At 38.8% G+C, this 27,865-nt stretch overlaps 2 protein-coding genes across 5 annotated transcripts in view; one reads left to right on the forward strand and one right to left on the reverse strand.

The window, feature by feature from the left end:
• Positions 1–15,298, forward strand: part of GLDC (glycine decarboxylase) — a 49,620-nt gene extending 34,322 nt beyond the window's left edge. The window contains exons 17-25 of the mRNA XM_037372633.1: positions 5,369–5,494; positions 6,363–6,512; positions 6,962–7,074; positions 7,693–7,834; positions 9,485–9,596; positions 10,963–11,058; positions 12,198–12,370; positions 13,071–13,151; positions 14,665–15,298. Coding sequence (XP_037228530.1) covers positions 5,369–5,494; positions 6,363–6,512; positions 6,962–7,074; positions 7,693–7,834; positions 9,485–9,596; positions 10,963–11,058; positions 12,198–12,370; positions 13,071–13,151; positions 14,665–14,808 — 1,137 coding nt within the window. The 3' untranslated portion in view covers positions 14,809–15,298. The remainder of the gene's footprint in view (positions 1–5,368; positions 5,495–6,362; positions 6,513–6,961; positions 7,075–7,692; positions 7,835–9,484; positions 9,597–10,962; positions 11,059–12,197; positions 12,371–13,070; positions 13,152–14,664) is intronic.
• A 2,487-nt stretch (positions 15,299–17,785) lies between these two features.
• UHRF2 (ubiquitin like with PHD and ring finger domains 2) overlaps positions 17,786–27,865 on the reverse strand; it is a 97,518-nt gene continuing 87,438 nt past the window's right edge. For 2 of the 4 annotated variants that reach the window (XM_037373081.1, XM_037373083.1), the window contains 7 exons: positions 26,409–26,515; positions 24,214–24,376; positions 23,535–23,672; positions 22,597–22,720; positions 22,027–22,187; positions 20,417–20,515; positions 17,786–18,884 (listed from right to left, as the gene is read on the reverse strand). In XM_037373081.1, the coding sequence (XP_037228978.1) occupies positions 18,738–18,884; positions 20,417–20,515; positions 22,027–22,187; positions 22,597–22,720; positions 23,535–23,672; positions 24,214–24,376; positions 26,409–26,515 (939 nt within the window). In that variant the 3' untranslated portion in view covers positions 17,786–18,737. Of the gene's footprint in view, positions 18,885–20,416; positions 20,516–22,026; positions 22,191–22,596; positions 22,721–23,534; positions 23,673–24,213; positions 24,377–26,408; positions 26,516–27,865 lie in introns of all 4 variants that reach the window. The other 2 variants (XM_037373080.1, XM_037373082.1) reach the window with 2 other exon arrangements.

The following is a 27,865-nucleotide window of genomic DNA, read 5'->3' on the forward strand; positions in this document are numbered from 1 at the left end:
TTTAAGGTTTTGGAGCTGGGACTGCAGAGGATCCAAGGCCCACCATACTCCGAAAAAGGTATGCTAGCAGTGTTCAGGGAGAATGAGCTGCCTCAGAAGGTGTTGGTACAGAAGCATAGCTTCTCTTGGCACTGCTATTGTCTGTGCTGTTCTGAGTGTTCAAAGGATACCCATAGAGTAAGTGGGTAGTGTTGGTCATGCAGCAGTCTTGGATGGGGAACTCCAGCTGCCCGGAAATCCTGGAAGGGTTCATAGACTCATCAGAAGGCATAAATTTCAAAGCATCACTCAAGGAGGTGACTGATGCACAAGAAGTGCCACCATATAATGAGTTATCAGAAGGTGAAAAGCACTATGGCGTGTTTACCAGTGGGTCCTGTGTTGTAGGAAACCATCAGAAGTGGAAGGCTGCTGTTTAAAGTCCTACACAAGTTGTCAAAGCCATCAAAGGAGGCGGCAAGTTGAGCCAGTTTGCAGAAACTGGCCCTATAGATAGCTGAATGAGAAAAGCAGCCAGTACTGTATGCCATAGATTGTGGCAAATGACCTGTGAGCGTGGCTGCATCACTGGAAACAGACCAACGGGCAGTGCAGAGGTAAAGCCTTCTAGGCTGCTGCCTTCTGGCAAGAAATTGCTGCCCAACTAGAAAACACTACCGTAAAGGTGCATGTCATACAGATGCTCACAAGCCCAAGGGCAGCACCACTGAAGAACACCAAGACAACAAGCAGGTAAACCAGGCTGCTAGAATTGAAGCAACTCAGGTGGATTTGGACTGGGAACTTAAGAATGTGTAATTATTCATAGCTCAGTGGGCCCATGAAACATCAGGATGTTCAGGGAGAGACCTAAAACCTACAGGTGGACTTGTGATCAAGGGACAAACCTAACCATTGAAGCTGTCACACAGGCTAGTCATGAACATGAAACAATGGTTCAGATTTTGAGTGAGATGGGTGTAGGCCCAGATGTCTGTGCCTTGAAAGAAAATGGGCAATGACAGTTTTTTGCTTTTTCAAGGTGGTATGACACTCCCTCTCCAGTGTTTTCAAATACAAAGGGAACTGGAACTGATGGTCTAAAACTTACACTGCTTATAACAATTGTTGGTTCCCAGTATGACCACTCCTGACATAAGAAGCAGACAAGCCTCTGGTATGCCTTGGTAGCTCTACTCATAGAAGTCTAGGTTCATCCAGTTTTTTTCCATGCAGACTATTTGAAATAAATCCCTGTAGGACATATGGAGGTAACCTTGCTTCACAAGGGCCACAAAAAAAGGTAGATGAATAATGCAAATCAGTTTTGATTCACTGAAGATCATCATCAATTGGTAATGCTAGAGCCTAAAGGCTTGGTTTGTATTCTGTTCTATACTAACTACCTGAAACTTTAACATTATGGAGTCACTTCTCAGCTATACCCTTGTAACCTGACAAAAGAGAGTTCTTGTAAACCTGAGACGTGATACAACTGTAGTTAACTCCAAAGAGGAATCAAACCTTACTCAAGTTTGAATTTTTAATTCCGATTTTCTTTAAAAGACAATTATTTATTTACATTTAAGGGTAGGCAGTTATAGCTGAAAAATCTGAAAGTAATAGTGCTCCTTTAGGTGCTTTCTGAACGATCTGTGATGCCTGGAGGAAGGCTATGTTAATCATTTTAGGTGTAAGTTTAATTGGCAGTGAAATAGGTTGAAATAGGTAAATGTAAGAAGTTAGTGGTAGCAAGTTTCATTTTGGAGAGATGATTGCATGTTGGTGATATAAAACCAGACAGATTAGCTGTCGTGGTTTAACGCCAACTGGCAACTAAGAACCACACAGCCAGCCACTCATTCACTCCCCCCCTCAATGGGATGGGGAAGAGAATTGGGCAAAAATGTAAAACTCATGAGTTGAGTTAAGAACAATGTAAAAATTGAAATAAAATACAATAATAATAACAACAACAACAGTAATTGTGATGAAAAGGAGAAAGAAAGGGAGAGGAATAAGACCCAAAGGGGAAAAAAACCCCCAAAACCAAAACCCCAAGTGATGCACAATACAGCTGGTCACCACCCACTGACCGATACCCAGCCAGTCCCTGAGCAGCGGTCGGCAGCCCCAGCCCAATCCCCCAAGTTTGTATACCAAGCGTGATGTTCTGTGGTATGGAATATCCCTTTGGCTAGTTTGGGTCACCTGCCCTGGCTGTGTCCCTTCCCAGTTTCTTGTGCCTCTCCATCCCTCTCGCCGGCAGGGCCTGAGAAACTGAAAAGTCCTTGATTTAATATAAGCAACACTAAGCGACCATTAAACCCACCAGTGTGTTATCAATCTTATTCTCATACTAAATCTAGAACACGGCACTGTAACAGCTACTAAGAAGAAAATTAACTCTGTCCTAGCTGAAACCAGGATATTAGCCCAGACCAAAAGTCTGTCAGTCCCAGCATCCAGTCTTACAGTGGTCAGTAGCAGACTCAGACTCCTCTTACAAGAAGTACAAGGACAAAACAACTATACAACAATACTTTCACAGCGCACGGCCCCATCTTCTACGTACCTGTGCTTTGGGGACTTCCCGATCCAAAGGAGTCCAAAGGCACTGCTTATGCATTTTTCTACAATAAATCTGATCACTTGACCTCTTATGAGAAAGCTTCTGATATTTACAGTATCTTGGAGAAAACGTTCTGTGTCTTCATCACCCATTGTCATATAATCTTATTTCTTCATAAGCAATGCTTCCTGTTATTGTTTTGAACTTGACATCTTACAGTTTCATCTAGTACCCTCTCATTCTTGAAAGATGAACAGTTCTTCCCTGTTCACAGCTGTTCACAGTTGGCATATTATCTGTTAACTCTGAGATTTTTATTAGATCTTTATCCATCCTCATTTCTGTCTTCCTAATTGTATTCCAGTTACTTGTCCATCCATCTGAAAAAAGCCATCTCATAACTTTGGTTATCCTCAGAACTTCTGTGTTTCTTTTTTGTTTTCTGTTTCCTTTCTAGTTTTTAATGCAGTTGCTTTTTTCCCCCGAATCACTGCAAGATCTTTTGAGTTGCGATAGGTTCAAAACTACGAACCCAGTTGTGTATTGTTAAGATTTGTTTTCTTGTGTAATAATCTAGATCTGCCTGGCTCCAGCATATTCTGTTTTGAATGCTGTTACTCAGTACTGTGGGTTCTTTTCTGAACTACACAATCAGTTCTTTTAGTGACCTGGGCAATTTTGTATTAACAGGATATTTGGCATTTCACTGTATGTTTCAATTATAAATCAATTATGAGTAAGTTGAAATGCTTGGGAACTAGCACAGGTATTTATAATTTTTTGTTAGGATGACCATTCTCCACAGTGAAAACTGACTATTTTTTAATTTATTTCCTGTGTTTCCGTGAAATATTTATCCATGTGACCTTCTCACTTACCCTACTAGAAATTAGTTTAGGAACATTTTTTGAATGCATCAAAAACTTCGTGGAAATCTGAGGTTAGATCTTCTTTCACACACTCACAATGTGTTGGCCTTAGACATTAGGGAAAAAAGTCATTAGTGCAGTAATATCCATATTTTCTGAACCTGATTTTATACTTGGCTTTGGAACGCATTTGCCTTCTCAAAATGGAAGGGTCGTTGTCCTGACCTGCTGGTAACTAACCTCTGTGTGAGGAAACTACCTAAAATTGAATAGTGAGTGTTGTCCTGTTCTGTCTTTATTTGTTGCATACATACATACATACAAACCTCAAACTCCTTGGGTTTTTAGCCACTCTTTACAATTACAAGCTTTGCTTTGTGAGTAGTGTTATTCAGTGGGAAGTGAATTTAGGTTGAAATTTTATTCCTTGGAAAGTTGTCTTCTGACTATCCATGTATGCTTTGCTGTTTCTCTTACTCTGTGCAAGATCCTTGGGCTTCTGTGAGTGCCTGTGGTCGTTCTATGCTCAGAAACACCCAGAGGTTAACTGCACAGCCTGCAGGCTGCGTGAAGTTACTCACACTTGACATATTTCAAATGTCATAGTAAAATCAAAATCGGGGGTGGGGGGGTGGGGGGGTGAGCGCGGGTAGAAAATAAGAAAGCCCACAAAATGTTGACCTTCCAACTGAAGTGGCGTTTTCTCCTGAGCTGGAGAAAGAAAACCAGCAGATCAGGCTTCCTATAGTTGGCCTCACTTGGGTTTGGTGCCCTCTCCTGGAAAAGAAGTGCTGATGTTAACTGACGGCTGACACCTGCCTGCTTTGTTGCCTTCTGTACCAGCAGCTGCAGGTGCAACCCAGCAGGACTGGGTGGCAATATAGACTCACTTTACATTTCTGCTATGCAGCTGAAATGACTGTAAATGTGCTACAGTGCTTCCCAGCACTGGGGCTGGGATCCCTGTGTTTCCTTTCGGCACAGCTGTACAATAACACACTGCAAGAAGAACAAATATCCAGGTGCTGAGACAGATGGGTCAGTTCCTTGGAGTAGCTTTTAAAGTAATTAACATTCATCTCAGAATCTCTATGGAACATGAGGTAGAGACCATCGTGCAGTTTAGTTGACTGTGAAAAAAAGAGTGCCTTATTGTCACTTACTTAATGCACCTAAGTTTGAGTAACTTCCTTAAATTAATCCTTCCAAGAGAATCATAATAGGCAAATGTTTCAATATCCTCATTGAATAGATGCAGAGGATTTTTTTTTTTAGAAGAAATTTCTGTTGTCTTTAGAAGGAGTAGAGAGCCTAGCAAATGTCTGGAAATATCTTGAGCTTCATTTTCCTAAGTATCACTAACTAGAACCTACATTTATTTAAGTAAGAAGTACCTCTTTCTTTTTAAATGAACTATATAGAGCATGTGAGTAGCTGCCTGAAACTTTTTAGCTATAGCCAAAATACTTCAGACTAATTTTTTTTTTTTTTTTTTTTGTAATAGAACACAGAATTAAATGCTTTGGAGATCAGCTGAAGAGGTAGTGGAAAGTTGGAATTAGATAGTTTTTTATTTCTGGTCATTGTACATATGGAGACTGATTACTGTAAAAAAAAATTAAGTCTTTAAAAAACGAGAGGGTGAGAGAAAAGGGTTTGAAAATTGAGTATCTGAGATAATGTTCTGGAAACTGCAACCCTAAATATGATTTATGCAGCAAATGAAGCTACTTTCTTAATGAGTATTTAGATGCTTATACTTGAATGGATTTTCTTCAAAGAAAATTGAATTGCAACCTTCAGTGCAAGTGGCAATTTGCCAGTAAGCATTCCTTCAGGATCCTTTTTTGGAAACTTCGATAATGCGTTGTAGCTGCCTGTAGAACATAATGCGTTAAGTGTTTTTAACTAGTTATACTTTGACCCCTGCTTCTTTTTCCCTTCTAAGGTTTGCCTGATTCCTAAATCTGCTCATGGTACAAATCCAGCAAGTGCACAAATGGCGGGGATGAAGATTCAGCCAATTGAAGTGGATAAAAATGGGAGCATTGATATCGCCCATTTAAAAGCAATGGTGAGTATTTAATTATCTTTTTCATAGCAGGAACACTCCTTCTCCTTTACAGGTAATAGTGCTGGCAGCTGAATCAGATTTTTCTTTGAGAGAAAGTAGGGCACTAATAGTGAATATATACTTGAAAAGAATAAGTAATTCTTTCCCTTTTTTGCTCACTCAGACACTAGCCATGTGACACTTGCGAGATTTCCTTTAATTTGTGGATCTTTGGTGCAGGAGTGGCTCAGAGAGTCTTTCTGCACAGTAGGCTCTTTCATAGTAGACTTTTTGGTCTATATCTAGTATTTGAAATGAATGACACATGCTCATGAGTGTGAAGCATTTCAAACTGCACTTTAGCCTTCACTTAGCAAAGTTCAGAGACCACCTCTGCTGGGGATGGAGTTGCTAGGCAACTTTTTTCACTTTTTTGGAGTAGATTGTCTGCAGGTGACACTTAGGAGGCCAAGGGATTAGAGGACACATTTCCAAAAATACATACTTGAGCAGGCTTTTATGATAGTCATAGAACTGTACTGCTGAAAGCAGCAGATGGTCATTAGATCCCGTTACCTTGAAGGCCAGATGTTTCACTAGGCTTGTCTCAAGGTACCAGAAATTACTATTATACATAAATCTTTCACTACCATGCCTTCTTCCCTGATTTAAAGTTCTGATTGTTGAGAAAACACTCTTTTTCCATAGGTATTGCTGCAGGAAAGAGCTCAGTATCTTTTGCTGACTGTAAATGACTCAAGACTACCTGCTGATGGACTTGCTTCTCACCTGTAAAACACTTGATGACCATATTTACATGGGGCTTTTTCAATTTTTCCTTAAGAAGCTTTAGGTGTCTCAACGGCCTCTTCTCTCTCCCTGCTACCAGGTGGACAAGCACAAAGAGAACTTGGCAGCCATCATGATCACATACCCTTCCACCAACGGTGTGTTTGAAGAGGAGATCGGAGATGTGTGTGACCTGATACACAAACATGGAGGCCAGGTTTACTTAGATGGAGCAAATATGAATGCCCAGGTACAAAATCTCCTAGGTAGATTTATTATACCTGGGAGTGTACATTTCCTTAGAATAGAAATAGCACAGCAGTACTCATTTCAGACCATAACACAGCTTCTTCACAAGATGGGAGAAGTGTCTGGGGGAGGAGATGGGGTTTCCAGGAACAGTAATAGAAGTTAGATGGTAAGAATAGTACTCTTTGATCTGATTGTGCCCTGAAAGGTGTAAGATATATGAGTTGTTCATTGAAATTGGCTTAGTCTGCCCAATCTTTGTCAAAGACATTCTTCACAGTCATGAATAAGAATTCCTAGAACAAAAAATTGTTTACATCAATTCTTGTTTATGATGCATCACATTAAAGAAAAACAGAAAAACATATAACATGCTTTTCAATCTTGGTGAGGTAATAGGTCTTAAAATAGCATGTAAAGAGCATTTAAAACAGAGTATTCCCTTCACAGGTGGGTCTGTGTCGTCCTGGAGATTACGGCTCTGATGTCTCGCACTTAAACCTTCACAAAACCTTTTGCATTCCCCATGGAGGAGGAGGACCTGGAATGGGACCAATTGGAGTGTGAGTATCTCTTTATTAGGCTTTTCTTTAAAAAAAAAAGTTCCTTAGTGATTCTTCATTGGCAGTTCACTGAAGTACAGCACCATGAACAGGAGAGGTGTACTGTTATTTGTAAACTTTTGTCCTTCTCCAGGATAATCATGTGCTGAGCTCATGAATGCTGAGGTTCACCTGTGCTCCCAAACCCTGACTTTCATGTTGGCCCTTTAGTGTGCGTGGTAGACCTTGGTCAGCAGTCTGTTTTGTGAGTAAATGCAGAGATGATCTGTGGACTTTGATGGCTGATACTGCGTGTAGTCCAGAACACAGAAATGGTACATGAATTACATGAATCTATCCTACAGGGCAATCGTATTCCTTTAAAAGTAATCTTACTCTTTTAAAAAAAATAATTTTGATTTGCATAGCTGCATGAATATCTGTGATAGGTTGAAAACTTAGTGCCATCCTCATTGTCCATAGTTATGTTAATAAACTTTCTGTTGAAGAAGACATAGCCCAGAATTCCTGCAGGACCATGTTTGGAAGGAGTGTGAAGAGAATCTACTGCTGAAACTGTCCAGAAATGGTAACACAGGCACACACACTGAAGTTCTAAAATAAATGTTTTTGTTTTAGGAAGAAACATTTGGCTCCCTACTTGCCTACCCACCCTGTCATCAAAATACAGCCGGATAAGGATGCATGTCCTTTGGGTACTGTCAGTGCTGCACCTTGGGGTTCCAGTGCTATACTGCCAATTTCCTGGGTGTATATCAAGGTGTGTAGACTTTTATAAGAAGTATTAGCTGAGGGTCTGTTCCTGTTTCAGCAAGTCTGAGGACCACTTGAACTACACGAGCAGGTTTAAGAACAACACATCATAAGATGTTTGCACAGACTGAAATGCATATGACTACGCAACAGTCATAGGTTATTTTCATCTTTTGAAGCTCCTTGTTTTTTTCAGTAGGACAGTGGAGCAGCCTGTTCCCATCAATTGCAGTAGGAAAGGATGGCAGGACAATGGCTGCATCTGTGGAGCCTGCTTAATTCTTCTCTTGTCTTCTTTCTCTTGTGACAAGTGGACACAAGGCAGAAAGCTGCAGTCAGGCTTGCCCCTCCACTGTATCTGACATTGAAGTATTCGTGTTTAAAAGCTGCTTAGTAATTACTGTTCTTCCAAGAATATTTTCGGGTTTATGCTGCAGCATTGTTATAGTTGACTTGTACGTTAACATTTAACTTGCCAAAGTCTGTCTAATTGGAACTTCAATTTCAGGCAATTTTATTGAATTTGAAAAGTGAACTTAGTTTTGGCTTTGGATATGCAACTGCTTGATCATGTTCTATGTAATTTTTTAATTCCTTGCGATTTAGTGAAAAGCCTTGCAAATACTTGCTTACATATCTGGAAGTAGTCAGGCAACAGAAATGAGTGTAGATTCAAATTCTGTTTGAGAAAAGGGTGGTCTGGGACTCCAAGCAACATTTAAAGCTTTCAGTGAGAGAGAAGAATTGGAATGGTGAACACAAGGGCAGTGTCATTCAGAGTACCCTGTAGCCAGTTTGATACTCTAACCCTGGAAACTTCCACTCTGAGGGAAACCAGCACTTGTGGATTTTGAAATAAGCAAATGTGAGTTGGTACAACTTCCGTGGTGGCTTTTCAGCTGTGGGTGAAAATCACTTGTGACTGTAAGCTGGTTCCTATTACAGAACATTTAAACTGTAGTAAATTTTTAAGGGGGGGTGTTTCTTCACAATGCAAAGTGCCATCTGTTTACACTGTCCCTTCTAAAGGGGCTACCTTGAATGCTGTTTTGGCTTTCTCCTTTGCCAGCTTAGCTTCTAAATGCAGCGTTAGGAAATTCAGTGACAGTTCAATTCCAGCACTGTCCTTTTACAGTGCTTTAATAGAGAAATAAGCACATCTGTGTTCATTTGGCTCTGTTCTTTGTTAATGCACAGTTTTGCCTGTGATAATGACACCAGCAAGCAAGAGTCTGAGTTGCTGAGATAATCTGTACAGATAGCACACACAGTTTTTTGGGCAGCTTTCTGGACGCTTTTTGTCTGGGATGGTGACAGGGAGCATGTGTAGTTCTTGTAAGTGTGCTTATGACATTCTTGAGCTCTGCTCGCTTTTTCCTATTCTGAGGAAAAGTTTGGGTTGTTCACTTGTTGACTTTAAGCAAAAACTCTTACACGGTAAGCAGTCTCATAAGCTATGTATACCAAAGCTACTGTCAAGTAATAACCCCTGCTCTTCTGTGAGCATAGTGTGGAAAAGTATAATAGCAGTGTGAGTGCCTTAAAACTACCCAGATGCATTAAGATGCTGTTGTCTATCATGCTTGCCAGTACAAGAACACATTTAGCTTGCTTGAGAGTGTTTTTAGATCTGTTTCTTATGTTATTCCTCTTTCAGACAATGGGAGCCAAGGGTCTGAAACATGCTTCTGAGATTGCTATACTAAATGCAAACTACATGGCAAAGAGGTTAGAGAAGCACTACAAAATCCTTTTCAGAGGAGCAAGAGGCAAGTATTGGAAAATTTGTTGTTTTGGATATATCAATGTCAACATATTTGGATATATCAATATCAACAAAAATATCAACAATTTGTTGACAATTGGACAAATAAAGACAACTTCTACAAAGCTACTATTTTTCCTAGTGTAGGTGTTGGCTTGCAGTATGTTCTTTTTTAATGCTACATCACCAGCTGCATCTCAGACTTCTCTTCATGTTCTTCACAAGAAGAGCAATAACCTGCCACACTGCTTCTGTGGAGGTGTTGCAATGGAACTGAGATACTTGGGAGTAGAAGAAAAAATGCCTGTTTGTAATTAGATGAAATGATGACAAAAGATGGCGAAGTAAACCTTGGCATCAGATTGTTCTTCTTGAAGTCTAGTACCAGATCAATGAACAGTAGAAAAAGAAGCAACAAAGTTGAAACACCTCCAAAGGTCTCGTAACCAATAGCACAACAGTTTTAAGAATTGGTTTGGACCTGCACTTTCCCTTGCACACTTTCTCGGAAAACAAAACAAAAAACCAACCCAAATTTCTCTCATTTCCAGTCCTTATTCTCCTTTGTGGAACAGGGAAGAATCCCCTTGGCAATGCAGAATACTTAAGCTACATTCTTGTTCCCTGCTACGGGTGTCCCATATTCAGCAGGACAGAAGTAGTGAATAACAGATGAAAGAATTATCTGTTACAGTAGAGTAACAATCAGAGAATGCTGTTTTGCTTCTGTAAACTGAAGAGCTCCAAAGAACCTTTGAGTACAATATATATGCTCTTCAAAATATACGCCTTAAATTTAATGGACTACACCTTGGCTAAACCTGCAGGTTGCATATTAAGAGAATATATTATTTCCTCACAGAAGTGAATGGAAGTTGCAGATTTTGAAGGATTCAGCAATGAAATGGAACAAGGTTCTCCAGGATCAAGGATATAAATTTAGATAATTTGTTTGTCTTTAGCCTCTGTAAGACCAGATTTTAGCTTTACTCTGGCATAACGTGAAACTTATTATCTTGTACCTGGCTCATTCAAGATAGCCTAAGATGCAAATGGTGTTAGGGCACTGACAAATCCAATTATTTCCCCAAGTACTTGTAAATTATAGTAGCTACTTTGACTGCCCTTTCCTAGTTCTGATCTTGGAGATGAGGCCGCTTCTTAATGTGACATGGGACTCAGAGCGCCAGTCTTCAAATCCTGAGCTGTCGATCTCTCACCTGATAATTTCTCAGGTTTGAGTTTTTGCCCAAATTAATATTTTTATTTGTCTTTTTGACATGTTCTCTGCAACCCCATCAGAATAGACTGCCTGGTAGATTGCATTATTCTCCTAGTAAGTAAACATGTGTACACTTTTTCATTTACAGGTTATGTAGCCCATGAATTCATTTTGGATACAAGACCTTTCAAAAAAACAGCAAACATTGAAGCTGTAGATCTTGCTAAGAGACTTCAGGACTATGGTAATTCAAATGTATTTTTTTAAAAAATAGCAACATAAATGAGAATTTCCTAAATCATTTCTAAAGGGAGCCAGAAACATTCTTGTCCTGTGCTTATGGATGGTGAATCTAGCACATCATTTCATTAAGGGCTTAGAGAGATATTTGCATAGAGCTGCAGTAGCTACTTACAAATCTGCTGCTACCTCCCCAGTTTTGTAAACTGCCTCTTACAATTTGCAATTACATGGGTCAACCATTGCAGCAAGTGGTTTGGAGCCAAGAGCTCAATAAGATTCCAAAAAAAGGAAAAAGAAAGTAATACTTTTGAAGTAGGATAATAGGATTTTAAACACTTCCATCCTGTTACAGTTTAGGCAGTTTTGTACACATGCTCTGAAGAATCTGTTCGTGGCTACTCTTCGGCTGCTGGATAAGATGACCCATTGAACTGCTTGATCCTATGCAGCTGTGCTTCTAATGAACATACGTAAAAGCCATTTAAACCCTAACCAGTAATGCTCATCAGAGAAACAATTCAAAGCCCAGCTGTGATACAAAAACGAGCACCCTTCCTGCTCTTTGGCTGCTGTGGCCTTAAATAGCATGCACTACTGAACAGACTTTTCAGTAAGTGTGGAGGCGAGTTCCATGGGTTCCATCCTCTGCAGCCACAAAAGAAGTGTCATGAGGCTGTAACAGGCAGCAGTGCAGGAAGGGAGTCATGAGAGACCACCTTTTCTTTTTACGTTGTTTACCAGTGCAGAAATCTACACTCATCTTCCTTTGCCATTCAGCCTGTCAAGAAAATAAAGTGACAGAAAACTTCTACTGAAGTCAGCAGCAGGAACAGAAATAAAGCAGGAAAGAAGCAATACGCTTTGGGCTGAAAAGTAATGAACCAAAGAGAGCAAGTTTTAGGAGCTTTTCCTTAAATAAGTGTGTAACTTTTATTGCAAATAATACAAAGGCATTACCCTTCAGTGTTAAAAACCAAGATACTTGGAAAGTCTGTCTTACCTCTGCAGTATAATGCCAACAGTACCAATGAGCCCAGTCCTGTAAAGATTGTAGAAAGGGCTGAATTTGTGAATCAATTGCTAGCTAATGCATGTATTAACTCATAACCTATTGTCAGTGATTGATTTTTTCTTTAACAGGTTTTCATGCTCCAACCATGTCCTGGCCAGTGGCAGGGACGCTTATGATTGAACCAACAGAGTCTGAAGATAAGGCAGAGCTGGACAGATTTTGTGATGCAATGATCAGTATTCGGCAGGAAATTGCTGACATAGAGGAGGGCAGGATGGACCCCCAAATGAACCCACTAAAGGTAAGATGCTGTGTAGAACAAGTTACCAGCACCAACTTAACCCTTGAGACTTACTTGAGACTATGTGAGCCTGCTTCCTGGCCTTTCAGTACACTCAAAAACAACTATGTGCAACAGTGAACACATGAACTTCTTGAAATTTGAGTTTTTTTAGAAACTTAAAAAACATAAAAATTTGAATTTTTACTTTTTCAAGTCAGAAGCCTGGCCCCTTTGCTGACAGAGCAAAGAAAGTTATTTACACAAGCACATGAACTGTAATTTTCAAGGCCATCTCAAAGTCATGAAGGAGAGATGCTTATTTATCTGGTTTAAGAAGGGAATTGGAATGACCTTAAAACGAACAGTAAAATAAAGTCTGAATTTATTATTTTAGCAACTGCAGCACAAAATTGCTATAGGCTCAAGTTCTGTTCAACTGTTGTAATGCTGTATTGACTTCAAATGCCTAGGGTATTCAGTGAAAAGCTGGAAGGATATTCAAACCTCGGGCAGTATCTTCAGGCAAACTGAAAAATATCCAGATACTGACTTGCTTCCTGTTTTAAATCTGCCTTTTCCCCCCCCCCCAGATAATGGTATTTTCACTAGCGGCTCTAGACAGTGATTATTTATATGTAGTAATGTGAAGAGGGTCCACAGGGATACATTCAACTAAGTTCAGTAATTTCATGTCCTAAACAAGTGTTTTTGCTTCTAGATGTCACCACATACTCTGAACTGTGTCACTTCTTCCAAGTGGGATCGTCCTTATTCCAGAGAAGTGGCAGCATTTCCACTGGTGAGTAAATAATGGATCCCAGTGGTGTGGTAATACATAAATGTACTTTCTGCTCTGTGCTTTTTTGGTCAGTTGAAGGTGATGTAATCTGGTAAGAAAAAAAAACAACTTCAGAGCTGTAGAAGAATGTCTGCAGAAGCGTGGCCTTAGAATCTCTGAAGATCTGCACAATCCAGGCCTGGTATTAGAATAGGCCTGTAATCAGAACTGTACTGAAGTTGCTGTGCTGAAGTTAACAAGAAAGGTGGCCTTGAGCTATTCGTGAGTCCTGAGACCAAGTAATTATGTTGTGCCAACAGGCCGTGGCTGTAACAAGCTACAGCTGCTGGCAAAGCAGGTGCAGGGCCAAGAAAGATAGGGACCGGTATGGGAAAATAGGGAGTAACAAACTACAAGGCTGAAGCACAGCAACTCAATTAGCTACATGGATAGAATGCTCATTTTAGTCATGATAATTAGGGGTGTGAGAACCGCGCGCGTTTAGAGACTACTAACCAATTATTATATTTCTGCTTCACGAATATGCATGTGTATCGGCTCTATATAAGTAGTGTTAGAAACTAATAAAGTTGAGCAAGATGTGTAACTCATATTGAGCGTCTTCTTGACTGGCGAACCCTTCTTCCAACACAGAGCCATTTCTACTGTTGCTCAATTTTTATGTGTGTGAGCTCTAGAGTAGTTCCATTAGTTTTGTTTTTCAAGACAAGGAAAAAAAATCTTAAAAGTGTATACACATGAAGTGCAAACTTGGATTTCTAAATCTCAGCACTTCAGTGTTGGATATACCTATTGGAAGCAGCCCATCCTGTTCTGACACACTGCACCAGCGGCTCCCAAAACAGTCCCACATCCTGACATTCAAAGCTCTCCTCCAAAGAACTCGGATAAGGGTTTGACAAGATGCATCGTCAGGATGGGGCAAGCCACACCTATGTAAGCCTGCTGCAAACAAAGGTCAGATTGGAGCTGGGTGCATCAGATTTCTTCAGAGCACTGCATAAAACTGCTTCCACAATCTTAACAGCTAAATATATGTGAAACTAACTTTGTTCACCTAAAACTGAACCGCATCCATTTTATTGCTATGTACTGTTTCAAAGAGGAAGAATTTAATGGCACCTGGGAAGTCTGCCACCTTGTTTTATATATTCTCTAACAACTGTATTGAACAGCACAGGTCTTGGTAGTCTCCTCCACTTTCCCTTGGTTCCTGTCTGTAAGCCAGTTATTCAAAGGGTCAGTTTTCTTTTATCCCATGACAACTGCTTCTTTGCAAGCATTTGTTAAGAGAACATGGTTACACTTTTTTGAAAATGTAAATACTCTTTTGCCAACTCTGTTATACATCCCTGTTAACTTTCAGGGACTGCAAATAGAATTGAAGTATGATTTCACTTCAAAAAATCCACTTCTGCAGCATTCATAATTTTTAAAACTTCTAAAGTCTATTGCTATTATGTAGATTTGCTTTGTACAAAAATCAAAATAGCTGTTTTTTTCTTTGGTATAGCCATTTGTGAAGCCTGAAAGCAAGTTTTGGCCCACAATTGCTCGCATCGATGACATATATGGAGATCAACATCTGGTTTGTACCTGCCCACCAATGGAAGCCTATGAATCTCCCTTTTCTGAACAGAAGAGAGCATCTTCGTAAGACTGCTTCCAGCTGCCTGGATTTCGGAGTCCATCAGGATGGCCTTTTCCTCCCAGACCTGATAGGGGATTTATATACTATGTATATTTTGGATAATCACTGTGTTTGTTAATTGAATCACTGCTCAGTTAAAATGTAAATACAGGCAGTATGTTAGGTGTAAACAAAATGTGATTGTTCTGCAGCAGTTGATGTTAAAGTTGCCTTGATTCAGCATTTTGTCTGTTTTGTGCTAGTTCTAAAAATTAACACCCAATTTGCAAAGTGGCATGGAAGATAAGATTAAAAAAAGTAGAAAAGATGCAGATGCATAAGGCAATAGTAATGAATATTAACTGCAGGAGTAATTGTTTATATTTTGTAAAAAAAAGATGTAATTGTTTAATTTTCTTCATGTATGCCCACTAGCATTGTTAGTGTTAATATTTCTTACTGGTTTTTTTTTTACCTACCAGTGTTAGTACTCTAATAAAATTGGTCAGAATTCTAAGTGTTGTCATGTTCTGGATTTTAACACTTCAGCTAGATTTGTTGCACAGAGCAGTATGAAATTATGAAGCTTAAGTTCTGATTTGTCAGAACTGCCAGGGCAGTAACAAGGCAAATACGGGCAGAGATTAATAGTTAAGTAAATCTGATTTTTTTTAATGAGCTAGAATGATGTTTTGCTGAGCATTAACAAACATAACTTTTTCTCTGTAGCACATCAGTTTTTTCTTGTGGTTCCACCTAATTCTCTTGTTCCAGATAAGGCACAGAGGCACCTTTTCTAACGGGCTGCTAAGTACAAGTTAGAGCTTGTCTAACAAAGTATTCCCCTTCCACAGTTTCTCATTTTGGATACTGGCTTTGGTTTGTACAGTGCACACAGCTTGCCTTGCTTTGTCATGCAAGTCTACAGCTTGTGTAAAAACCAATTCACAGCTTTAGCCCTGGCCCTCCAAGAATACTAACAGCACCCCGAGACCAGAGCCCTACTGCTACACACAATGCCACATCCGATCACTCAGTCGCCAGCACGCAGACCTTGAACAGGAACCTCTTCTTACCTGTTCTGAGTCAAATTTATATAAACCCAGTCCTCTCACCAGTTACACTGGCAAACCATGCGTGTTGCAACTGCATTTGAAAGGAAGCTGAGAGTGGGTCTGTGCAGATTAATTAGTGTTTGATGGAAGTGAGCGCCCCTGTAGAGACAAACTCAGTCAGGCACAAGAAGCAGGCTTTTGGTGAATGGGGAAGTAGGTACTGGGGCAACACCCAGCAGTGGGGGAAGGCTGCGCAGTTCAGGACTTTACAACCAGCAACCACTCGACCACTTTTTTAAGGTCTACATGCACACATGCCTGGGAGCTTTCTCTGAAGTAACACAGATGAGGTGCACTATTTTAAGTACTGTAATTTTGTGTCCTTTATAATGAAAGTTTTGGGACTGCAGCTTTTTCATTACCTACCTTACAACTTTAATGGAGGCTTTAATTACACAAAGAGACTGCAGATGACAGGAGACCGGAATAGATTTCATTAAAGGAAGGTTAGGCCAGATACAGTTTTGACATGAACAGCTGCACCCAGGTCCTAAAACGTCTAAATATATAGTGAAGAAAATCAGAATTTTATACTCTAGAATTTACTATTGAAAAGAGCATCTTTCATTACCTACTGATAATAGCAGTAAGGGTGTAAAGAATTGTGAAAAACCACTGCAAACTTGTATGTGAGGAAGGGACAGTCTTTCTATGGTGCCAATCTAACTCCACACAGCCTTGTCATGTCAAGCTACTTTGTTTGTTAAAGGCAGCTGCATGTTGCTGGATTGTGTCTGTCACTTAAAAGACATATTAAAAAATCGGTTTACGTATTCTTGTATTAAGAAGAGAACTTACCATTGTTGACCTCAAACTGGCAAATTCATATCAATTAACTGGTAAAAGCTATCAAATGGAAAAAAGCATTAAAAGCTATAAAATATTTTACAGCACTCAACTACAAAGTAAAAAGCCACAAATCCTATATGCTTACTGCACAGATGCAATGATTGTTATGAAGGTAAAATTACATCTGCTTTCCCCATAAAATACTGAGCTACTGTTTTGCAAAACAAGTTCAACAGGATATAAGAATCTGTCTACAGCTCTTTTAAACTGTATGCTTAACACTAATGCCAATTCACCTACCGGACAAAGGCTGAACCCTCATTCCAGTAAGCACAGAAAAAGCTGAGTAATTACATCTTTCAAATCTGTTCAGCAACACCTTTTTTTGATATATGAGGGGTAGTACCAGCATTAGGTATTTTGGATGCAACTGAAAACCTAAGTAGAATGTGAGGGAGACTGGGGGGAGGGAGAGAAGTTACGTACTTCCAATGAGGTGAATAAGCCACAAAGCTAACTTTCAGCCACAAGAAACAGCGCTGCCACGTACATCTCGATGACTGATTCATCACCACACCACGGGTATGGGCAAGACCTTAAGTTACTGAGAATGACACATGTACTTCCATATATACTTCTATATATGCCTACTTTGCAGGTTACAGGCTGTCAGTGCAGTCCCATCCCACTGTGGGAATCTGCCTAATGGCTGTGTGGGGCACCCAGAGCTCCCAGCTGCACCGAGCCGGCTCTGGCAGCAACACTGCCAACACCAGCAGGGCACGAAGGGATGCCTCTCACTCTGGTACACGGACTGAGCACTAACAAGCTTCTTCAAATGCTCAGCAGAGACCAGAGCAGCTACGTGACAGCTGCTGCCCTACAGTAAGTGTGAGGCCATGGATATTGATGTCAGGCTGGGTTTTTTTTCTTAATTAACAATGTTTTTTTCATTGTGAAATGAGCTAAGGAATATAAAGCCTCATGTCTGAAAAATAAGAAGCCCACCCAAAAGAAAGCATTTAATAAACTGGAAAAAAAATCCTATTAAAATGTTATAATTTAAATAAGTGGATAATAGTAAAAACAACATTAGCAACTTTTCTGAATCATAAAATATTTAATAAGGTATATTTGGGGGGGGGATATATTGTATATAAAATTTCAGATCACAATATGAAGCGATTTGAACCCTCTCCAAGCTAGCACTGCCTTCAATGCTGTGTAGATGTATTGCCACTGATACAAGACCTACTAAAAGCATACAGTTTAACTAATACAGAAGTGGCTTTTTAATATGAAATATTTTTTACACAACTAGAGTGTCTTGAATACCCTCTTTAAGTGCAAAAAACACAGATCACTTCACACTAATGCAGCAACAATGCATTCATATTGTTCTCATTAGTCATTAGTAGTCAACTTGCATAAGATACAAGAAAAGCACAATGAAGCTCACAAAAATAGACTAAAAATCAGCCTGTTCTTGCAAAAAAATACAGCATAACAGAAGAAAAAGACAAAAAAGGATTATGCACACCACAGAATTTGCTGTTCTTTAATCCAGCTGGTTTAAGTGCTGTTTCTGTTTTTTTTGCTGTTTTTTGTTTTGGTTTGGGTTTTTTTTTTTTTGTAAATCAAACCACATGGACCAGGCACAACTAATATTCAGGAGGCAGTGTGTAGCTAAAACTTAACTAACTTTTTGTCATCCCCACAATTTATTTTCCTCTGTCCTGAGGTAGTTACAAAAAAAACAAATCATAAATTAAGCATCAGCTAGGCCAGTAAGAGCTGAGGCTTTTTTTTTTTTTCTCCTTTAAAAACTATTTGTTAACTGGCCAAAACTACCCTTGATGTTAAAGACAGCTAAGAATTGGAGTTCTCACTACACCAAAAAGATGGCTATGAGGGGAAGAGGGTTAGCTGCTTCAAAATGTGACAAGATATTGAGTCCCATCAAGCTGGCTGGTCCACTGTTGAATTTCCCATGTTTATTCTCCTTTACTGTCTATAAAGTCACTGGGAGAAGTACGGAAGGATCTGAGCACATCATCGTCCTTTACTGTAACCAGGGAAGAACTGGTCCAGTAGTGTCTGCAGTATCTTGTTGGGAACCATGGTGTAGCCCTTTCCCAGGTCATAGCGGCAGGCAGGGCAGGTGAAGACTTCAGCTCTGAAGGAGCGCTGTAAACAACTCTAGGACACACAAAGACAGAGAAGTCAACTGTGAGAACTTTGTTTGACTCCTCAACCAGCAAAAACTGAAGAATCACTATAAACCAAAGATGCAATCTGCTCTACCACCAGAAAATAGGAAGTCATTACCAAGCCCTGTGGCGCCTGCCTCTGCCTCTACGACTAAAATGTCCTGACAAGTGAACTGCTTCCTGCTGGGATACGAAACATTGAGCTTGGGAGGAATTAAACCAAATCACTACTGAGATTTCCCCTTAATTCCCACAAGTGCCTTCCTGTGAACCAAAGCAACGTCTGTAGCTTCCTTCTAGCTTCACGGTTAGATTGCTACAGTCTTCCAGACTTTCATTTCAAGAGGAAGGTGAGTATACCAGGTATACAGTTTATCTAATAATCATCTACACCTACCTCATCAGATGAGATTCTGTAAGCTTTAAAGGCGTACGCAGAATCATACAGTCTCTAACACATTATCATCAGTGCTGCCCTCCTTACTAGGTTACTACAGGCTGCAGAGAGACCAAGCATCTCAGCTGAGTATCAGAAATTTATCAGGGCAGATCTGTACCCAAACAGCGACAGCATCTTCCTACCAAACTGTTCCTTACATCTTTAACTGGATGTTATTTTGTATTCACAAATAAAGCTTTCTCTTCTCCATGGTCTTCCAATTTCCATAATTCTAATTATTAACCCTTTCACAACAGTTTTTATGTTTTTAAGGAGCCATAATCATTCTATGTCTGCAGGCCATCCATAACAACACAGTGATTTTTACTGGAGTGATACATACCTTCTTGAACAGCAAACCTGCACTATCAGATACTGTACTAGGATGGTAATAGTTTGAATCCTTTCAGGCTCTCAGGCAGAAACACCAGGTATGGCAGGCACAGTTCGGACAGGCACAATTCAGCACATGATTCCGTACAGACTAGTACTACAAAAATTAACTCTAGTACAAATTGGATTCCATACTCCTTATATTATATCCAAGCAATTGAGATTTTAAGATATGTGTCATAAACTGACTTCTGTGGCCCTCCTACCACAGACAAACACCACCAAGAATTTGAAATAACAAGATAACGTAACTTACTCCAAGTAAGACCAAATAATTTTCTTGTATTCTCCCTGCATCCTTTCAACCACTCCTTTAATAGTAAGTGTGCAACACAATTATAAAATCTGGTTTTATTCCTTAACTATGTAAAAAAAAATAATTATTGTTACTGTACCAACATCTAGCTCCTAGACCAAACCAATTCCTATTGTAATTCTACCGATCACAAAGGAATGCCAGCAATGGTAACATTCACTCATTATGTCTATCAGGAACAATCCTAAATGTACTTCCATGCTTTATTACACAAAAATACGGTTACACAGCAATCACCAAATGCAAACTTGTTGCATATTTTTGCTCAGAATGTTAGGCAACAATTATTGTCTTCCTACAAAACACACGGCTTTGGCGACTGGTGTTTCAGATCCAAGCAAACAGCCCAGAGCAAGACTGAGTTTATTCTTACTTTACAGACGTTGTGGAGGCACTCTGTTGTCACTGGCTGGTAAACCAGCTCCTGGCAGCAGACACACATAAAGGATTGTTCCAGTTTCTTCAGAAAATTCTAGTGTCGGGCAAAGGAATAAAAAAGACAAGCACTATTACAGCTCTCATAAATGTCACTTATTTACATAAAAGACAACGAACTTCCAGAAGTTAAGTCCTCCATATCCATGAGTGCAGCTTTCTAAAGGTAATTAGAAAGCAGGTCCATAACTGCTTCATTTCCCTGCTCTTCCACAAATCAGAGAACTAATGTTTTAAAGATTATTTACTTGTTTGTATGAGTATTGTTATAAACAAAACGAAACAGACTGGAGGGCCCCTCATGCCTGATTCTTAACATAGGTCAGAAAATTTAGTAATTATGTTTGTTAACTGCTGCTAGAAATTTGCATGTCCCTGAAAGATCTCTGCCTCTGGAACCATATGGAAATCTTATCAAAATTATCAGTAAGAATCTGTGGAAGAATGACCTCTCAGTAACTCAGCTACTTTTAAATTATTGTTTTCTCCTTTTTACAGACACATATCTCTATTGCCTGTCATCCTGCACAATTTTAAGAGCTGGAATTCCTTCTAGTCATTACAGACACTGGACAGAAGACAGGTAACAGTGTGTAACTTTACACGGTTCCTACCCAGTAACAACTGCAAAGCATTACAGCAAAAACTACTATTATGAGTAGAAGAACAGGGAGTTATAGGTGCTTTTTCTGTTACAGACACACCATGAATAGCTACTGGTAACTCTCACATAAACTAATTATGTATGTCCATTTTTAGATATCCACTTTGCAACCAATTGCTTTGGTTTTCACTGAGCTGAGTTTTATTAAGTTATTTTGACTTCTTAGTACCTTGATTTCTTCTACAAAACAGCTAAAATAACCATGACCTTGACATCTATAAGACTAATTACCATTGTAAGACATAATATTTTAGGAGACGCTCCTTTTGTGGACTTTTTTTTATGCAAGTGTCTATAGTCTCTTCAATCTTGAGCTACCCTTGCTATTTTCTTGACATTTAGGGGAAGGAATGTATTTTCTCTCTTACTTAAGGTTCCCTCTTGACAAAATGGGATAATCTAGATTTGGATTAAAGTATTTTCATTTCATATCTAAATCTGAAGATGACAGTACTTCTATACTCTGTTTAAACAAAGCTAGCAAGCTGTATTTTCTGTTTCTTTCTAAACAAAAAGTAGTGACTAAAATTATCTTCCTGTCTGATTTCTCACATCAGCACAGCACAAAAAAATATTTGTAATTTCAGAGAAAACATGCTCCCTTCAAAAATGAAAATAAAAAGAAAGGCCACTTCTAACTTCAAAATGTGTTTTGAGCAAGGAAATATCTCTATTAAGCTAGCGTAAACCAAGCCATCAACAGCAAATTGTACAAGCGAGGATTGTTTTCTTGGAATCAAAGTCTTAGAAATAAAAATAATGCTAGACAGTCTATATTCAGCAGAAGTTCAACATGCAAATCAGGTTTCAGGAGACACTCAAGATTTCGCCTAACAGTCCAAATAAAAGGTAAACATTAAAAATTATGCATGCAGCAAACATACTGGTCCTTCCTTAAGAGAAGCAAGTACTTCATCCCACAGTTTCTGGTTCATACAGTCTTCTCTAATCAGCCACTGCTGCTCTTGGGTCAGCTGGAAAGCCTCTCCTTTCCCTCCATCTCCCATCCTCATGGCTTTGGGTGTATTTGTAGGTTCCTCTATACCTGCTTAAGATTATGACCACCAGACACAGTAACAACAGAATGTTAGTTTGAACTAATAGAAGGGGAAGAGAAAATTGTTTCTAGAAGGGTAAAACATGGATTACACTCATGGATTGCGGCAATCAAATCCCTATTCCAACTCATATTCATCAGCATAGTTTTGAACTGCAGCACACAGCTGCACAGAAGGCTGTTCATTTTTCTACAGAGCTTAAGAGAAAAAAACTCCCTAAGAACAGTAAATAGGATAAGGTCCCTACACTAGTATTTCATTACAGAGCATGTGCTTATCCATTTACATTAGCATTCCACATAACTTCATATTTCTGCAAAGTTTTCACGCTGCTGGCTTAATAAATGTAACATGACAGGCTTTGCTGATGAATGCTAAGAAGGTAAAAAGCAATACCATCATGAATTGTCCTTTTCTGGTTTCCATTACTCTGGCTGGTTGGCTCGTGTTTCACAGCTTGCTTTTTAACCTTGTCTTTCTTCTCCCTGCTAGCCATGGCTTCCAAATAACCTTCTGGATACTAAAATAAAACAGTACAGATTTAAAACAAAATCCATTGGCATACAGAAATTCCCAAGTACCAACAAGACTAATTTCTAAAAGACTTTAAAACCCTGTGACTACATATTTAAATAACAACTACAAAATAATGTTTAAAACCCTACAGGATGGAGAAAACATTTCAGTATCTATTACTAAGAAAGTGTAGTCAAGTCAAAGAATCTAATCCAGACTTGATTGTATTAAAAGGAACCTGATATCCATACCCATATCCATGCCCTATCGACTATACAAATCAGGCAAAGTTGAAGATGATGGTATGCTGTAAGACGGACCATTGTCTTGCTAAGAAAAGAAACTGTATGTTGATTCTTCACATCTTACATGGATTCTGCAATGCCCAAGTCCTCCCAGGTCAGTTTAATTCTGAATACACTAATTACACAAACTCCTCAGTCATATATAGAGAAAAATAGATAAAAATGTGCAGTTTTTTCGATTTCTCAGACAGACTCAACTATAACAACAGTGGCTTGTAGAAATTCTTTCCAGCTTAAGGATCACAAAACTGGATTCAAACTCTGCATTTTCCAATCCATATATGCAAAACAATTCACTGCTAAGGCAGAAAGCTTCATCCACCGTTCCTTCTGCTGTGCCACTATTACAGGATTCTTCCAGTCTGCAGATAATCTGTAGTGGTTTTTGGCATTAAATCCTGCCACAGTGAAGTACAGGGGAAAAAACGGGCCTTCAGTTTAACTGATTTCTATTTCTGGAATTCGTTTACTGGAACCAGGAATAAAAACAACTCAGCGAGTCCTGATTCGAACCTGTACACTCAGACCCAGTTTCTTTGACCGCTCCATTCCTTCTGAAGTCCAAGGTGCAGGCTCAACATCATCTCTCCTCAGAAGATAGCGCCAAACTAAAAATCCACATTTTCCAATTTCTGGCCAATATTTCACCACCTAAACAACAATATAAAATTACTGCCATTATTTTATCACAAGCCAAACACATGCATATAGTCATGCTTCAATTGTTTAAGAAGACATGAGAAGACTAAGTTATCCATTACATTATATATTATACAGCAGCTGTTCCCTCAGGTGAGAAATTTTTGTATTTCTGATAAATACAGTGCTCTTAAAAGGCACGCGCCTTTATTTCAGAAGCTGAGAAGTCATTAAACACACAAAAAGCTAGGATATAGTTGGAAGGAGTGAGGAAATTATTTGATTTCCAGGGATGAATATGGCTCAGTAAGCTCACAGAAAGTAGCTGTCATATTCAACTTTATATATCCTATTACAGATTATGTTCTATTATCACTGCTCTGAATAGTTTCATTTTGGTTCTTCACAGAATAAGCTAGGGCTAAAAAGCTATCATGGAGAAAAAAAGAACTATTTCTAAGTAATAATGATGCATTTGCAATGTAATACATATGAGATATTTTGAACTAGCTGAAGAAAGATGTTATGTTGCACTCAGGAGAAATCAAAGTACCTTGTAAATGCCATCGTATCTGTTGCCTTCCTCTGGGGCATATTTGCTGATTCGCCGTCCCTTTGAACTGCGCACTACCCTGACTGGCTTACCAGCTCTCCAGTTCTTAGACTCTGCTCCATTTTTGTCATCCAGTGGGGCATCACAGTTAAGGGCCAATGCCCTAGAAAGAGATTTAAAGTCTTCATAAACCAGACTACTTCACTCAACAGATTTTTGAGAATTAATGTAATTAAGTCATATCTATTCCACTTGTCTAATTATGCTGTATCAAGCAGCACAGAACTTTTCAGTATAGTCTTTAAAAATGGCAGAACCAACGGATGCAATGGCATATATGCTACCAGGTATGGTAAGAAAAAAAATGGGAACACAAAAAATCTTGCTGTCAAGGTTTCAGATGAAAAATCAGCTGATATTTCTAAATAAAACAAACCAATCCTTTTAGATTCAATATTATTCATTTTTAGAATAATCCCTTCCTAAACAGCACTGAGAGAATTAAAAGAAAAATATAACAAAAGGCAAACTTTCCCTATCACTATTCCTCATTAACTGCAGATTTTAAGGCTTTATAAGTGTGTACACAAAAGCAATGAATATGATGAAAAACACAATGGAGAAAAAAAGTACATAGTAACCATTCAAAAAACCTCTAAAAATTAAGTGAAACCGCTCACATAAAACATAAATGGCCTCAGAGTAGGAGTTAGGTAATAGTAGCTAACTCAAGGACAAGCAGATCCCTTTACCCACTAGCTACCACCAAGACCCTCTTCCAGAAACCTGGAGCGAGACAGCATGAATACCTACTACGCCAAGCTGCCGTAATGAACAGTATTTCTACTGCCACAGCGTAGTTTGTTCAGGGATTGAAAACCCTTCAGAATCAGACTCAAACCAAACCAACCATGGATCTCAGAACTAAAGAAATTATAGGGTTTATAAACAGCCGTGTCATGAGTATAAACCCCACATGGTACAGAACAGTATGAGACAGGCATACAGTGAAATTGCTTATACAAAACCAAAACTTTAAAAAGGAAAAATAACTGGACAAGCAAAAGCAGTACTGATTCAACTACACGAATCATAACTTTCAGTATCAAAATGCTTGAATACTTGTATCAAAACCAGTAACTGAGAGCTGCCCCTTGTCACACTCCATGTGCACCAGTGCCTGCAAAGCTACAAGGCAAGCTTCACCAGTGGATTTCTCATCTGCTAAGAGCAAACAAATGCTGACACTAGGGAATCCAACTTTTAATTCTCTTCCTAAAGCAAGTTTACTCTGCTCCCTAAATATGCTTGTAACCTATTGCCTAAACCTACCTTCATCTTCCTTCCCCCCTTGCTCACATCACATTCCCTCTCTGTCTCCCTCCCTGCCTCTTCAGCAGCCATGTCAAGCTTTTCCCCTCTCCCATCTAAGCACCACAAAAAGCTTGGAAGACTCCCTTTCCACTCGGCTTCACAGCAGCAGATCTTACCTAAAAGCAAATGTGGCAAAGAAAAGGTCTTGGCCTATCTCCACACCCCATAGGTGTTAAGTGGTCAGTTCCATTAGCAGAAATTACGCTTTCAGAAACAGAAAAGGATGGAGAACTCCTTGTTCTGGCAGGCTTTTAGAGAATGTAAAATGACCTCAAGGAAATGTTTACTTAATCTTTTGGACATATATTTTCTCTTTCAAGCACCTGTTTTTGATAAAGCAACACCCTAATTCCTTGATTTTCACAGAAAACTATGATGGAAGAAAGGGGTAACAAAATGGAAAAGATTTAACATGGGAAAATGAACATGCTTGCTTCCTACTTACATTTTTTGATTTAACCATTGAAGAAGAAATTTAAAAAGAAACACCTGCATTATAAAACTTTCACCCAAGAGTTTTGACAAAGTTCTCATTAAATTGAAACAGAGTCCCCTGAAGGAAATTGTAGCACAATTTCAACAGGAGACATGAGTACTAGCTGCACCAGCAATACAGCAAAATATTTTATTGTGTGTGTGTTTCTTTAAATCAACAAAACCTAATGCTTGATAAAAAGCCTCTTAGCAGCAAGAGGCACCACTGTTTATAAAAGCAGCATGTACAGGGGTGAATGAATACAGCAAAATGCTGGTTTAAATTAAAGCACTATAACTCATCTCTTCGCTTTAGAATGCTTTTTAATTTTATCTTCAAAACTTACCTATTCATGTGTGTTAATGTCTGATCAAATGAATGTTCTCCAATCCTTTTATTGCCAGAAAGATCTCTACCTCCACTCCCAGTGTAAGTAAATTCATCTCCTCGATCCTGTGCAAGAAGATTATACTTCGTTTTAACACTTCAAAGTAAAGCAACTCAATTTAAAAAATATGCAACTTCATTTGTTCTATTTAGTCAGAGAGAGAAAAACTATAATCCAAGGCATGGAAAGATGCGTTTTCAATTTCAGCATCACTGTCCTTCTACAGCACTTGTGCCAGCACAAAGCTACTGGACTGGTCTGGACGTAACATATTCTCCAGAAAAATCTTATTAATAAATTGCCTGCCTTAAAAAATTGGACTTCAGCACCTTTTAGAAAGCCATTTTTGAGAACAACAAAAAGAATATTCTGAGGAAGGGAACATATTCTAGCAAGTGTTTACTTGCTCTAGAGCTTTCATTTAGTTTACAAGAATATCATGTCTGTAGAATACATAACCTTGGAGGGATCAATTCAGCTCGTGCAAGAGGCTCAGTGCTGTTAAGTACAAACAGCTCTGCCTTACGTATAAGGCAGGTGCTTTAATGCAATAATAATCGCAACTCTTCTGAAGTATTAAGAGCTTAAACTCATTTAGATTCACATTTTGTAAGCTGATATAATACTGTAGTGTATTTCCTACATAGAATTTTCTCTAAATTGAAGGAAGGTTGAAGAGATCTTTTACCATGAACTGCAACAAAAGTAAAAATCTACATACATGTAAGTAAAGTGAGTATTACTGTTTTCTTTAGGAAATATGTCACAGAAGTTCATGCTACTCCTTACAAATCCAAGTATTTCTGTATACATATATATATTTTACAAATAAATTTAATATTGTATCTCTTTGGAGATGCAACTTTTTTGTACAAAGCATGAAGCAATAGTAGAAGAGAAATACTTAATAGGAAAATAATTTTTATATGAATTTTTATAGCAAAAATCTGAACATGTACGCAGTAGTAAAATTCAGTCAATTTCTTACCACTATTAAAAGTCTGACATTATTAAGGATCCAGTGCAAGACTGTTACAGATTATTTCATGACTGACAACAGCAGAAAAAGAGAAAGTTAGAAAGAGAAATGCTGGTTGAACAAGGCCATAGATTAACTTTAAAAATTATGTTTAATTTATTCCATGTAGGGAAAACCTAACAGAAATTCAGCTGCCACATTAGAGTATTTTTTGTTTGAAATTTATCTAGATACAGTAACAAACAAGTGCTATGAAGTTAAAAAAATACTCGAAACCTAACAAAGACATGTACAAACACTGGTATATAATTTCTTAAAACAGCCTACTTACTCTGCTCAATGAATCTCTAAAAAATAACAGAAATAGAATGATGTTGTACAAGGACAATATATGAAACAACTTCAAACGAATGAAAGACTGACAAGGTAAGAACTA

This window comes from Falco rusticolus, chromosome Z (genome assembly GCF_015220075.1).
Source record: "Falco rusticolus isolate bFalRus1 chromosome Z, bFalRus1.pri, whole genome shotgun sequence".
Taxonomy (NCBI): Eukaryota; Metazoa; Chordata; class Aves; order Falconiformes; family Falconidae; genus Falco; species Falco rusticolus.